Below are 15,109 nucleotides of genomic sequence, written 5' to 3' on the forward strand. Positions count from 1 at the left end.
GAGGAGCTGGAGGTGTATCCCAAGGGTTTGGTTGTGGGTTATCTTGTGGGTTTTGCCCTAAGTTTTCAAGTGTCTTGTTGGGGGCCAAGATTTTCAGAATCTGGTATTCATAATAAAAAATTTAAAAAACTAATCAAAACCAATGAATTTAAATTCAAATTGCAAACAAAATTCATCAAATGCATAAAATAAACAAATAAAATACATTACTTACCTCTTTCCATAGTGTTTTTGTGTGAATTTGGTGAGCTCGTGCATTCTTTTGCATCTTAAAAGCCCTACTTCACTCTTGTGGCCACGGGTTATAATGACCTAGTTGGTCGCAGTGAAAAAAAAATTATTGATAGAGAAGCGCGTTCATGGTTTAGAAACTAAAACCATGTACAGGGTTTTAGTTTCTAAACCATGTACGAGGTTTTAAAAACTAAACTGTGTACGCAGTTAATATACTATAAACCCCACACGCAGTTTAGCTTCATTTAGGCTCAACAAAATGAGCCTAAATGCATACGGGGTTTTTTTAATTTGAAATACATCGTACGCGTTTGTTGTTTTTTCAAAAAAAAAAATTGGGGTGTGTCCACTTTTTTGCACACCATCTTGGTGTACACACCCTGCAGTTGATTTCTGTGTACTTGAAGATAGTATATTGTATCATATGACTTTGTAAATGTAAAGGAGACTATGTACTTGTATCATGCATTCTTATGTAATAGGACTTGATGATGTAGAGACTATTACCTTGTAATGAAATAAGATGTTGTATATGTTATATGATTTAAGTTGTAATGGAATGTTCATTATGTTTAAGATTCAGAATTCTATGATGGATTAGGAAATTGAATCGACAGATCATGTGCATTATTATTATATCATATAGTTCTTGAAATTTTTTAGTATCATGGAATCCTATTAGGAAGTAGAATAGTACTTATTGTTATAATCTTTTTTTTTTTTTCAATAAAAGTGGATTATTCCACTAAACTTTTTTATTAATTTTTTTTTATTTTTTACACAGGATTCAAAGAGCATACCGGAGGAAAGAATCCTGGGAAGAAAACCTCTGGTCACAGCTCATAAAATAAACCCATAGTATCTAACGGATCAATTTATGCACCCCGCCCAAAACCACATACAAAATGCGGTCACAACACATATAATATCAATTTTGCATAGAGCCCATATGCATGCGAAGAGTAATTTTATGAGATGAGAAATGGTTATCCTTAATGAAATAATCTAGTTTCATTCGTAGGAGAAGGATATATGTAGTTCAGGATGTGATAGATATATGGAGTATTATGGGAAATGAGAACATCTGATTTGGTGCTTTAAAATGAACTTAGAAAGTTAATGGGGTTATGTCGATATGCATTGGTAGCCCATATTCTCGTGATAGGAAGAAGTTTCAGTATAACTTAAATGAAAAGGGTGTTAATGATTTCATAATATGGATGTGTTATTGTGATGCCGTTAGTAAGTAGTGATGTTAAGATACCCTAGGGAAAGACTAAATGGACAATTGTATGTTTTGAAATGATAATGGTTATGATGTTATATCTGTTGTGTTATATGTTGTTAAGGATATAGTTATGCTCATGATGTTCTATGAATTCTTGTGAAGTTAATCTATGCTTGAAGTAATGGTAGTTTACTACGTGTTGCATTAGTAAAAGTTTTTTTAAAAAATATCTCCATTTGTTGGTTAGTTTAGTTATTTTCTATAGGGTATTTGGCGGGCATTACATGTGATCTTGTTTATTCCATAGATGATTGCATCGTATTTTCATGAATTGTGCTAATCTGATTTGTGCAAATATGATTCTCTTATTATGGTTTGATCTTCCATTCTTTGAATGGTTCATTGATTAACATTGTATGTTAAATTTTCACTTTCAAAGTTGATTTCTCCTAACCCACATCTTTTGCAATTTTATTTACAATCTCAGGTAGTGTATAACAATGGAAGGTTGAATGTCTAGGGAGAAGGTTGAGTGTCTGAAAATGTTCAGTAATGGGGGAGTTAGTGGTGGTAGTTCTAAAGGGGTGTCTGGGGGTATAGCTAATTTTTGGAATAATTATAATGTTAAGGGAGAGGTGTTGATTCAAGATAACAACTTGGCTTGTATTAGATTTAAGAATTTGAAAGATGGTACTTCATGGGTCTTGACTAATGTGTATGCCCCTAACACCAAAGCTGGTAGAAGTATTTTCTAGAGAAACCTATCCTCGCTCAGAACTAAGTTTGCAGAAGATAGCTGGATTATCATGGGGGATTTTCAATACCCCTCTGAGAGAATATGAGGAGAAGGGAGGGAGCCAAATCAATTTGGACAGCAAATTGAACTTGATGGAGTTCATTATTAACCATGCTCTCCATGATCTGGACTTGCAAGGGGTTAAATACACTTGGACCAATAGAAGGAGTGGTGAAGACTTAATTCAGGTCAGGCTTGATAGAGCTTTAATCTCTCATGACTGGTTTAATTCCTACTTTTGTTCTTTATCTGCTCATATCAGGGTCGGGTCGGATCATTATCCCATATCTTTTACTGCTGATCCCAACTAGGGAAGGAGGAACTTCCCTTATAGATTTGAAAGAATGTGGAAAAAACACCCAAACCTTGAAAGAAAAATCAAGGATTGGTGGCAAGTTAGAGTTGAAGGAAATGCTATGTATAAGGTGGTCAAAAATTTGAAGTTTGTGAAAGACAATGTTAAAAGATGGAATAAGGACTCCTTTGGGAACATTTTTGTCTCCAAAGTCATCATTCTCTTAGATCTGAAAGATATCCAAGATGAGATTCAGAATAATGGCTACAACAATGTCTCTAGAGAGGCTGAAGACGAGATTGTTATGAAATATCATGACATCATAGCCAAAGAAGAAACTTTTTGGAAATAGAGGTCAAGAAATATCTAGCTGAAGGAGGGGTATAGAAACACCAAATACTTTCACATGTCCACTTTGAAACACAAGGCTATCAACAGGATTTCTCAGCTTAAAGTCAATGGTAGAACTATTGATGATGAAGATTCTATGAGCAATACTGCCCTGGAGTTCTTCTCCAATCTTTTGACTAAGCATTAGAACCTGGACCTTATGGACTGCATCCCTTCTATCTTGGATGCTGATCAGAACTCCTATATTATTGCTATCCCAACTAATGATGAGATTTTGAAAGTTGTCAACTCTTTTGAAGGTAATAAGGCCCCAAGCCTGGATGGTTTCCCTATGTTTTTTTTTCAAATGTATTGGCATATTGTTGGAAGGGATGTTTCCAGTGTTGTGAAAGAATTCTTTGGTGCTAGGAGAATTTTGAAAGAATTGAATGGTACTTTCATTGCTCTTATTCCCAAGAACATGGGAGCTGACTCCATGGATGTTTTTAGACCTATCAACCTCTGTAATTCTTTGTACAAGATTATCTCTAAAGTCTTGACCTCTAGAATTCTAACTTTGCTCCCCTCTATCATATCTCCCCAGAAAAGTGGTTTTGTCCCTGGGAGGCAAATTTTGGACTCGATAATCACGGTCCATGAGAACATTCATTCTCTTTCTAGGGCTAAAAAAGGAGGTTTCTTTTTGAAGCTTGACTGGGGCTTTATGAAAATTGTTCTTTCTTCCTTTGGATTTTGTTCTAGAAGCATCAATCTAATTATGCAATTGGTTTCCTCTGCTTCTTTTTCTATGTTGGTCAATGGGTCCCCTTCTCCCTTTTTCAAGTCCTCCAGGGGTCTCAGACAGGGGGACCCTCTCTCCCCTATTCTTTTCATAATCATGGCAGAATGCTTGGGCAAATTTATTGGAAAACTAGTTGAGAAGGGAGAGTTTAGAGGGCTTAAACCTTCATCTGCTGACCAAGTTTTTTCTCATCAGCAATTTGTGGATGACTCAATTATTATCGGGAATTCTTTTGTGAAAGATTCTAGAAGCTTAAAGAAAGCTTTGGACAGATATGGGATTGCTACTGGTCAACTGATTAACTAGTCTAAAAGTTTTGTTTATTTCATAAACACTCCGGAAAGAAGACAAACAAAGATTAGTAACATGTTGGGTATCCAAATTGGGAATCTCCCTACCACCTATCTTGGGCTCCCTTTATTTCAGGTGCCTCTTGATACCTTATGGGGCTTTCTTGTGGATAAATTTCATAAGAAGTTAGCTGGATGGAAAGCCTCTTTTCTTAGCCAAGCGGGAAAGGTCCAGCTTTTGAAATCTACTCTTCAAAGTATCCCTCTCTATGCTATCAGTCTTTTTAGAATCCCTGTTAAGTTTGCGGAGGCTATTGAAAAAATTCAAAGAACCTTTCTTTGGACTGGGGTTGAGGAAAAGAAGACAATGTATTTGATTGCATGGGATAAGGTGTGCAAACCTATCAGAAAATGAGGCCTTGGTCTTAGAATAATTAGAGATATGAATGAGTTTCTCATGGCTAAGCAGATATGGAGAGGTTATAATACCAAGGGAGAATACTAAGGGAGAATGGAAATTGATATGGGACAATAAGTATAAAAGGCAGCTCCCTACCCTTCATAGTTTCCTCAAGGCTGAAGATATTCTGATTGGTTCCAACATCTGGAAAAATGTCACTAGAATTAGAAATATAATAGTCAAAGGAGTGAAATGGAAGGTGGGGAAGGGTAATTTCACTAAATTATGGGAAGACACTTGGTTGTTACACTCTCCCATTAGTGACAATCCTGATTGGGGCAAGTTTCAGGATCAGTGTAAGGAAAAATTTGGTACTGGTGTGGCTGACTACTAGAGTTTAGGCCAGTGGAAGGACTTATCCTTCATCGATCCTTCCCTTGAGCATCTGAATAAAATTATGAATTCTATGGTGGTGGTTGATGACGAGGATTAGCTTATCTAGAAACTTACTGTTGATGGTAAATTTTTTGTCTCCTCTCTTTATATTTAGCAATATTCTAGTCAAGAGAGTCCTTGCTGGTCTAAGGCTTGGGTGAAAGGACTTATTCCCAAAATTAATTTTTTTTTTGGACTGTCCTTCAAAATAAGATCCTAACGACTGACAATATCAAAACTAGAGGTTTTTGTCTACCTGGTATTTGTCATCTTTGTATGCAGAATGAGGAAACCATTAATCACATGTTTATCCATTGTCCCTTCTCTGTTGATATTTGGGCTAGATGTCTAGACAACTTCAATGTCAAATGGGTCTTCCCTGAAGCTGTCCAAGATGTTTTTTATTCCTGGTTCCACCCTTTGAAGAAAAATTCAATTACTTTGTTATGGAGATTTTCTTTACCTCATATTTGTTGGGGAATCTGGAAAGAAATAAATGATAAAGTGTTCAGAGATAAGGCTTCAAAAGCTCAAATTATTTTTGAGAAAATCAAAAGACATATGGTGGAGAACCTCTACATCACTGGTGGAATAACCAACCCCAAAGATCAAGGTGATAACATCATTTTCAAGAATTGGAGAATAAAGGGGAGTGACATCATACATGCTAATCCTAGAGAAGAGGCGAGATGGGAATGCCCCCCTCATGGATGGATGAAAATTAACTTTGATGGTGCTTCCAAGGGTAACCCTGGCAATGCAAGGTGTAGTGTGGTTTTAAGGATTGAAGGGGAAATATGCAAAGCTATCAAATGTATTCCTATAGGTAATCAAACCAACCATGTTGTCAAGGCCATTGTTGCTTATCATGGGTTGGTTCTTGCTAAGGATTCCAATTGCACTAAAGTTTGGGTTGAAGGCGATTCTATGAACATTATTAATTGCTTGAATAATATTTTCCCTCCCTCTTGGTCTATACAGAATGCCATCAAAACTAGGAAGGAAATTAGTGAAACTTTTGAAATGTGTATTTTCACACATGTATATAGAGAAGCCAACAAGTGTGTTGACTGGGCTGCCAACCTGGCTTGCCGTTCTGACAAAATCATTGCCCTTTATGGTGAGAGTAATCTCAAGTGTGAGGTGAAATCTATGATTGAACTGGACCGTATCCAGATGAAGCAACATGTCTTTGCTAATCACAATTTCTAATGCCTTTTCCTCATTTTTCTATGATTGTTCACTACGGCAGCATGGCTTTTTTATTATTAGTCATATCATATTTACTTTGCACGGATTCTGGGTGGTTCTTCATAACAACAACAAAATTGTTAGGTTTCTTCACAAAGATCACAAAGAAAATAACAGAGTTGAGATAAGGAAGAATTGTGAAACTAAGGGTAATATGGGAGGTAATAAAAAGAGGTTTGAACCGGCTTCTTGCTCGGACTGGAAGAAAAACAATGAAGTCTGGGAGATTCTTCAAGAGGGAGGCTTGAGTGTTTTTATGGAAAGGCTCTGCGACAAAGACCCTACTGTCACTAAGCATTTCATAAAAAATTGGAAGAATGTTAAGGTTCTTGTTGGTACCCAGATGAAGAAGGTGGACGAAGATGTCATTGTTGAAGCTACAGGTATGGCTAAAGAAGGTATTAAATTTTACAGAGATTGAAGTGTGTCTGACAAGGCTGCGGATAGGTTTCCTGTCACTGGTGAAGAAAAAAGGAAATTGGTGAAGGTGGATAATCCCTACCATTCCCCTAAGTGTATTTGCGGGTCGTGGAGGTTTGTGTTGTTTGCCACCATCAGCTACATTACTCTGGACGGGAGATTCACAAGAGCTTATGGGCATCATTTTGTGTTGCTTAATCACTTCCGTCATGGTGACAAGGTCAGTCGGCCTTACTATCTTGCTTTCTCTCTATGGATCATACTATTAAAGAAGTACAAAAAGACTCTCAAAGAGACCATTGCACTCCACCAGGGTTTAATGGTTTTAGTTTATAAGTTGTTGAAGGGGAAAACTATTGATAAACCCATTAGTAAAGGCAAAAAAATTAGGGATGATGATAGTGAAAGTGAGAATAGTGGGTTCAATCTCTACTCTAAAACTGAAGGTGAGTCTGAGGATTTCAGCAACAAGGGGAAGACCAAGGGAAAGAGAAAGGGGACTGTTGTGGATTCTGACCTTTCAGACTTTGAGGACGAGTCTTTTGATGATAAATTCATAAAATCAAGAAGAGAAAGGGTATGGGTAAGCAAACCCAAAGGACCAAGAAGACCCGTAAGGGGATAAACAAGGTGAAAAGGCAGATTTTTATTTCTTCTGATGAGGATACTGAGGTTGAAAAAATCGATAATAAGAAGGGTAAGGAGGAAGATGAAATGTTGGATGGTAATCATGGGGAGAACCTGAGCACACAGAGAATGCAGAATGAGGGTCGGGAGAACAACATGGGAAATCAAAATGACTGTCATGGTGACATTGGTAATGACAGCATCAAGGGTTTTTGTGAGGTCATTAACAAAATGGCGAAAGAGATTAGTGACTTGAAGACTGACCTCAGTGTGATAAAAAAGGCTACTATGGGAAAGAATCCTCTCTCTGGAAAGATAAAAGAATTAATGGTTGCTATTAACAAGGCTGGAGCAATTGAGGCTATGGTTAGTAAAATTCTGGAAACGGAAAAGAAGGTGAAGGAGCTGGAAGGGAACAGAGATGCTAACAGTCTGGATACTAACCTGAACAATCTGGTCAACAGAGTGGATAGGATTGAGCTTACTATGAAGAGGATTGTCGAGAAAAACTTCCAGATCCTTAAGGCCACTGTTGACCATATTAACATCCTGATTAACAAATTTGAACAGATTAAAGGCAAGGAGGGTGATAAGGATTAGATTGAGAAGAAGGGTCACGAAAAAAGAACAAGGGCCAACACTCGGAAACAAGTTGATATCAAGGAAAAAGAGCTGGAAGAAATGAAAATTTTTGCGATCAATATGAAGCAGATGGTGGTTCATGCTTAAGAACTTATGAGAAACATTTAGTTTTCCTTGTGTTATCTTTGTGCTTTCCTTTGGTTGTCTAGTGTTGCTTCCTTTGTCTTGTGTTCCCTTTTTGTTTTGGCTGGGAATGGTTCTATGTGTGGGTGATCAGGCACTATTGTTTTCTGCCTCTTTTATGTTTTATCTTTCTCCTGCTTTGTAACAAGGTTTTGGGTTCCTTTCAAAAACCTATTTTTAATTAATCAAAACAATTGACATAAATTGTAGTTTTCAAATTTACATTTCATATTTAAAAAATATATATTTGCATTCGTAAGAGAGATTGTTATATTTTCAATGGTAAAACCAGCAAGCCCTCTTGTTTACAACACATTTGTTCACATTGATCTATCCTGAGTGGCTAAGACCTAGCCTTCTGAAACCTTGGAGCGTATATTTATGCGCTTTTTCAAGAGAGATGTTTAATTTTCAGATCTCCTCATGTTGGCAATGCTAACACCACTGTCAATAAGTATCATATTGATTTTGAACCTACAAAGCATGTAAACCATGTTAACTCGTATTAGGAAAGACACAATGTAAAGACAAGTTGGGCAAAGATTCTATCTCAAAATTGACAACATGGAATGGGGTTCAGAGTAGTTCCTTGAAAAAAAATTATGCAACATGAAAAGATTTTAAAATGTCCTTTTTTGTCTATGATGTCTAATTTGCAATAAAACAAACATGTTTTCTAAGCCATAACATATGAAATTAATGAAGAAATGATGTGATAACTAAGCAATGAAAATGCATAAGAAATGAATGAATGCATCTAAAGCTGAAAATGTCATGCAAAAATCATATCTAAAACTAAAAACTAGAAATATGCAAGTGTAGGAGATGTCGAGTTCACCAAAATGTAATGTTGGTGAACTAGCTCTCTAATAGCATGAAATGTAAGTACATAAATGATATATTTTAGAAATGATTGTAAATATGAATCAATTGAGAGCATATAAATCATATTTGAAAATGAAAAATTAGATGTAATGCATAGATAAAATAAGTCAAGTTCACCAAAATGTAAATTTGTGGAAATGGGTGGGTGTTCACTAGTCTAAACATACAAACTAGGAATCAAATCCATTCACATCAACACTCATTAAAAAACAATCAATAGGCCCAACATAAGACCCTTGGGAGAGCTAGGCACTTTGATTCTAGTTATTCTTTTCTTGTGATTTGATATGATTGGATAAGATAGAATGAAAAGATGTAAGAACTAGGTATAAAGGTGTGAATTTGGCAACAATCAGCATGAGCAATAAGCTACATAACAGATATGCAAATTCTAAGGATAGATCTAGAAATATAATTACGAAAGGAACGTGTGTCTGCAATTTAAAATTGAAAGAGACAGTCTATGTAGCTAGGCGCCACTATCCTGAAGATGTCTGATGCAAATTTAATAGTGAACAAATTCTAGATCAAGATGCCCTACATCTATCATCTCCCTAAAATTTTATCTGAAAGTTTTTAAACATTGTAGCTAAGCTACAATGACCAAGTCTTTTTGCTTCTTCAAAGTCTAAATTTGTTTGTCTCAATTTACACTTCACGAATTTGTAATCCAAGTTTGCCAAATATGAATCCTACATACAAAAGAGAGAAAAATGGTGTTGGGTTATATAGGGGCTTGCCTTATTCAAACTCTAGGTAGGTGTTAACCTCCACTACAACAATGATGATTAGGAAAAGGGATCTTACCCTTGCAAGGCAAAGGCTAAATCTAAAGTAAAATCCTAAATTGAAATGATTATACCTCAAACTTGATGATGACACAATGCTCTTTTGATAGAACCCTCAAGGGTTGATGCATTTGCATGACATGACAAGACATGAAAGGATCAATCATGAAAAAATTATTGCATGTAGATTGTCATAACTTATTTCTCAATAATGCTCAAATATAAAGAAATTTGCTCACAATGCTTGCTCTAGGATGTGAACTAAATAATGCTTATATGAAGATGAATTAGGAAAGATGCCTTTATATAGGGTTCCCAAATTATTTTTCATTTTTGGCTGACCTCCAATGGTCATATCAATTCATTGGGGTCAAATAACAAATGGCCGGGCTAGCTTACTGACGCATTCAAATTTGGGCTCATTTTGGGTGGACTATGGTACTAGGCGCCTTAGTCCAATAGGAATATGGCACTAGGCACCCTAGTCCATTAAAAATTTGCTGCTAGGCACCATAGTACACCCAAAAAAGTGTCGACCAAATGCAGATATTGAGTGCACAAGTCCACACTACAAGATCTAGTCACCAAATGAATGTATGATGATTTTGTAGTAAAGAGGCTAGAAATAGGCTTAGAATGAGCTAAAAGATGGCTCACTAAATAAAGGGCCCAAAAAGGAGTGTGAAATTGTAAAGGAATTATAGTTTACAACATTCTATAAAAATTGGAATTTGTAACCAACTCTTTTGGTTTGGTCTTAGGATTGGAAACCAACTCTCTATGTTAGACTTGTAAGTACAATGTCATGTTAACAACAAAATTAAAAATTAGCTTTAACAATATGGTTGATAACTTTTTTATTTTATTATTAGACCATATTAAATCCTGCAATAGATGAGATGTATAGTTTTTAAATTTATAATTTTTTTAACTTATTAATTAATATTTAAAGAAAGTTAATTCATAAACTTGAAATGGCATGTATTGCTATGTTTTTAATAACTTTTGATTTTAAAATTTTCATCAAAAGAAATTATGTTAAACTAATATAGAAATCATTTTCTACACAATGAAAAAAATCATGTCACAATTAGTTTATCTCAAATTATGTTAGTCATACATGAGAAATTTTCAAAAGTTAAAAATAAGGTCAATAAAAAATATTTTAAAAAATAAAAATTAAAAAAAATATATCTTAACCAAACTTCACCATAATACACATATTTCCTCAAAATTAATTAAAAAATACTTTTACTTAAGTTGAAACAGGTTGGCCTTACATGTGCATATTTTGGCTCAAAACATAAGACTTTAAAAAGCTACTTTATATATCTTATAAAAAATCTATCATTTATCACCTAGATATTAGAATGAATTACAATTTTAAAATTAGATAAAAATCCTACATTTCATTGTTTGCACCATATTAATATTTAATGTGGTAGTGCTTCAAATTTTTATCCCAATTATGACAAATTTTGATTAGCAAGGAAAAAAATCACTTTTTCCAAAAAGTGAACCCAATTTCTTGGACTCGCCTCCTTAATATCACAATTATTCTTGAGGTAAAGGGAAAGGATTACATCTATATTATTGATAACCTAAACAAATATGCATCCTTCTTTTAAATTCTAGAACGTTTAATTTTGTATTGCTTGAGTGTAAGCAATTTTTGACTTGGGCATTTAACTTGTAGTGTGCACCATTTTTCAATTAAGTTAATTGAAAGGGTGTTTGGATCCACATTCTATCATGTCCTTCCTTCATCCTTTGCTTCCCTATTTTCCCAATTATTCCTTCTACAAAATTTTAAGATCCCCCTTTCTCTAATACTCTTTTCCTTGGGTTCTTTGTTCCTTGAAACTCAATTTGTCTTACCCATCGTAATTTTATACTTTCCCATGCTAATGTCTATTTTCCTTGATTTTTCTGAACCTCTCAATTTCATGGTTCATTATATTTTGAACCTTTAGAATTTCCTCAACTGGCACACCTTTCCTCCATCCCCCATGACCCTACAAGTTAGCTCCCTTCTCTTCTATGAGAATTTAGTGTTTCATTTTCTCTCCTTCCACTCCCTCTTAAGGAATTAGTCATTTTGATTCTCACTCCTTCCTATATCAAGTATCTTTGAATCCCAATCCACACTCCTTGTATCAAGTTTCTCTAATCCCCAATTCCTACTTCTTTTTTGCAATTTAAGTATCTTAAATTATGATCAAAGCCCCCTCTCATATGGAGTATCACCAAATATTAATCTCTAGTATTTATCATCCTTCCTTCATCCTCCTTAGGATTGTAAAATTTTGATTTCTATTACATCCTAGCATGGCATTCCCTAAACCCTTGACTTCAAAATTTCAAAAAAGTTAACCCTAATGTACCAATGAAAAATTATTCCAAATAGAATTTTGACTCCTGATTCCTTAAACAATTTTTTAATTGCACCCTTTGGTGTGTGAATCCCCATACCCTTAGCATTTAAATGAAAAATTCCACCTGCTAGTCTAGATAGCCTAGGATGTCATTAATGGCATCAATTAGACACGATAAGATTAAGGAAGAATTTCAAATATCTTTGAGCACTTGTGGATCCCTCAAAAATATGGTTTGTATACAAAATGTATATGGTTTTTGATGTAGAGGGTGTGGCTTCATGTACCTAACCTTGCGAAGACATGGTTAGTGGGCATGGACAACTTGTACAATAAAAAATGACCCTTTCTGTCCCTTTAAGAATTCTTGAGGTGGATTTGGGCATGAGATTGTTTTCCTTAAGCTAGGCCTTCAATTTCTTTTAAGAAACCTCAATTATTTTCATCTTTTCTCATTTTATCAAACAAACCTTAGTTTTCCATAGTTTGAGAACAAGTTCATCTATTATATACAACGATCAAAACCCTTGGATTCAAGAGATTGGAGGATAGAACCCTCTCATTTCATAAAGACAATCTCACACAAAAATTATAATTTGTAAAAACAAATTATATGATATCATGGTGACAAGTATTTGTATTCTCTTTATGTGTAATATGCAAGTATATTTGAATGAAATATTATAATTGAACATGTATATGATTTTTTTACTATTCTTACCATCTATTTTAAAATTATTTAACTATAAAACATCTCAACAACAAATTTCAACAATAAAATCTTTTAAAATAATAAGAAATTTACCTATTTATTAATATCGTATGTTACTACACTAATTCTATCCTCTTTTAATTATTATTTTTTTTCATTTTCCTTTAAATTAACTTCTTCCCTTTAATAAACAACAAAATCACCTGTATATGCTACTCTACGTTTGACAATCACCATGATCAAATGTAAAGAATTAGTGTGGAACGAAAGTGTTTATGTTTGAATAAGCTAAAAATAAAATGAAATGTAAAATTAAGGATGCTCTGGATGTCAAGGGTCAGAATTGCTCATTGCGTCATGAATTAAAGCAAAGGGCTACGAGTGAAGCACAAAATAAGATGTAAGCACAATATGATATTAAAGTAGATGAGTTGATTGTTTACTAAAGCTAACATTAAGTTTTGTTTATGAAATCCCATGTTCTAGAATGTTCTGGTTAGTTCTTCTATGGCACAGCCCTTCAATAAACTCTGAGAACAAGAGACTCAAAGGACTAATAATGAGCAGCAGTATACAATCCTTAGAAGTGTTGAAACTTGTTTTTGATTAAAAAAGCAGCGTTAGTTAGGGCGTCGATCCTTAACATAAAAGTGTTGAAATTTGTTGATTTGTTGAGAAATATTGATAAAACCATGAAAAGAATTGGTAAAATCATAAGATCATGTGAGCATATCAATCTAGGAATGAAAGACCAAAGAGATTATAAAGCAACCCAGATCTTCCCTTGCCATTAGATCCAAACAAAAAATTTGTCATCCATTTGAGATTTGCTCTGAAAGCATTGAATGCATTGTAAACTCATAGCACACAACTGATATTAATTTACATTCCCCACAACATGCCTATCAAAAGGAAATTCCATACCCAAATTAAATCAGATCGGATCCGATCAAAAAACTTCTATAATCTCTTGAATCAATAAAACAATTTATTTGTATTACAATTTATGTATTACAAAATCCCATCACTGATCTGATACATTACATGAGGAGAGCAGTCCTAATCTAGTCCTCTGATTCATCATCTCCACCAGAACCCTGATACCAGATCATAAGCAACACCATTAAAAGCACAATGGCCACACCAACTGGTGATCCTCCTACCCTGTGGAATGAGGATGGATCATTGGCAAAGAAGAAAGAAGAAAAAGAAGCAGAAGAAGAAGAAGAAAGCCATCTGATGAGTAGAACAAGAGCCACTGGAGACAACATCATAATGATGTCTGGATCTATCATTATGGCTTCCAGTTGTTCAGAGAGAGTGGTGTAAATGGGCACTGCCAACACCATCCCTGCCATAACTGCCACTGCAAAGGTTTGGAAAGAAACAGAAAAGTAAGCCATTCAAACAAAGAAAGGCAAGGCATTCACCCAAAACTGAAGACCAATTTGTTATGATATTACTGAATAAATACAGTTTGGTGGAGCCATGTGACTCCAAGTTCCTGCACTCAGCAAAATTGGCTGTATTTGAATATATTTTGTTGGTTTCAAGGCTACATCTACGTACTCCAGTTCTAATGTACATGGATGGAATCTTGGAGCTCTCGTAAAGGTAAACAGTAAAAGACCAGATGGATTGCTAGTTGCTCAAGCACTTTCTTATAAAATTACTAAGCTTCTGATCGTGTCAGGATATTAGAGGCTTCAAAAAACTTTTGGAAGTGAGCAGTTAGATCTCGAGCAATGGAGAAGAGTAATAATGTGGACTGTAATTTAATATTGAAAATTATATTGTCTTGACATCACCATGAGATCTATTGAGATTACCACCTTCCACTTTTTCAAATAATGTTTTAATATTGACCAATCAAAATATAAAAATAATTATATAGTAAGATCTAGATTTTAAAATTCACTCACACTTTATTGTGGGGAAACAAATGAATGCACCTTACATTAATTTAGAGTTTTGATTGACTTGAAAAAATGGTAATCCTTACATTAATTCAGAGTTTAATTGATTGATAAATAATAAATAGTAATTAGATTTGAATTAAAGTGAGATATTGATAAGTGTAAAGAGTAAAGTTACAATGCTTTTAGTTTTATTTATTATTTTTGATAGTTAATAGTTGATATTTTGATATAAGTTATGATGTATAATTAGAATTCACTTTTTAAAATAGATTGTTATATATTGACATGGATTTTTTTTGTACGTCTATAAAATTTATATTTTATTAAAGGAAAGATCAATTAAAATATAATTAACAGATTTTTTTATGTCAGTCAACAGTAATACAACATCAATAATGTCATATTACATACATACATACAAATATAGTCATTGCACACAATAAAAAACAAGACACTTCAAAGAGACATGTGTAGGTGACATACTAATAGGGGGATGATGTCATCTCAAATTACTAGAAGACTCCTGTATCACAATACAACACAAACATGTGCATCAC

General features: G+C 34.4%; 1 protein-coding gene across 1 annotated transcript; it reads right to left on the bottom strand.

The window, feature by feature from the left end:
• Positions 1-13,577: 13,577 nt before the first annotated feature.
• On the bottom strand, positions 13,578-14,188 carry LOC131049263 (uncharacterized). Its single transcript, XM_057983308.2, has one exon. It carries the CDS (start codon positions 14,034-14,036, stop codon positions 13,698-13,700), a length of 339 nt encoding a protein of 112 aa, XP_057839291.1. The 5' UTR covers positions 14,037-14,188; the 3' UTR covers positions 13,578-13,697.
• Positions 14,189-15,109: the final 921 nt, after the last annotated feature.

This window comes from Cryptomeria japonica, chromosome 7 (genome assembly GCF_030272615.1).
Source record: "Cryptomeria japonica chromosome 7, Sugi_1.0, whole genome shotgun sequence".
In the NCBI taxonomy this organism is placed as follows: Eukaryota; Viridiplantae; Streptophyta; class Pinopsida; order Cupressales; family Cupressaceae; genus Cryptomeria; species Cryptomeria japonica.

Bases quoted from the DNA above. Each gene is read 5' to 3' on its own strand.
- LOC131049263 (XM_057983308.2), bottom strand. From the start codon at position 14,036: ATGGCTTACTTTTCTGTTTCTTTCCAAACCTTTGCAGTGGCAGTTATG.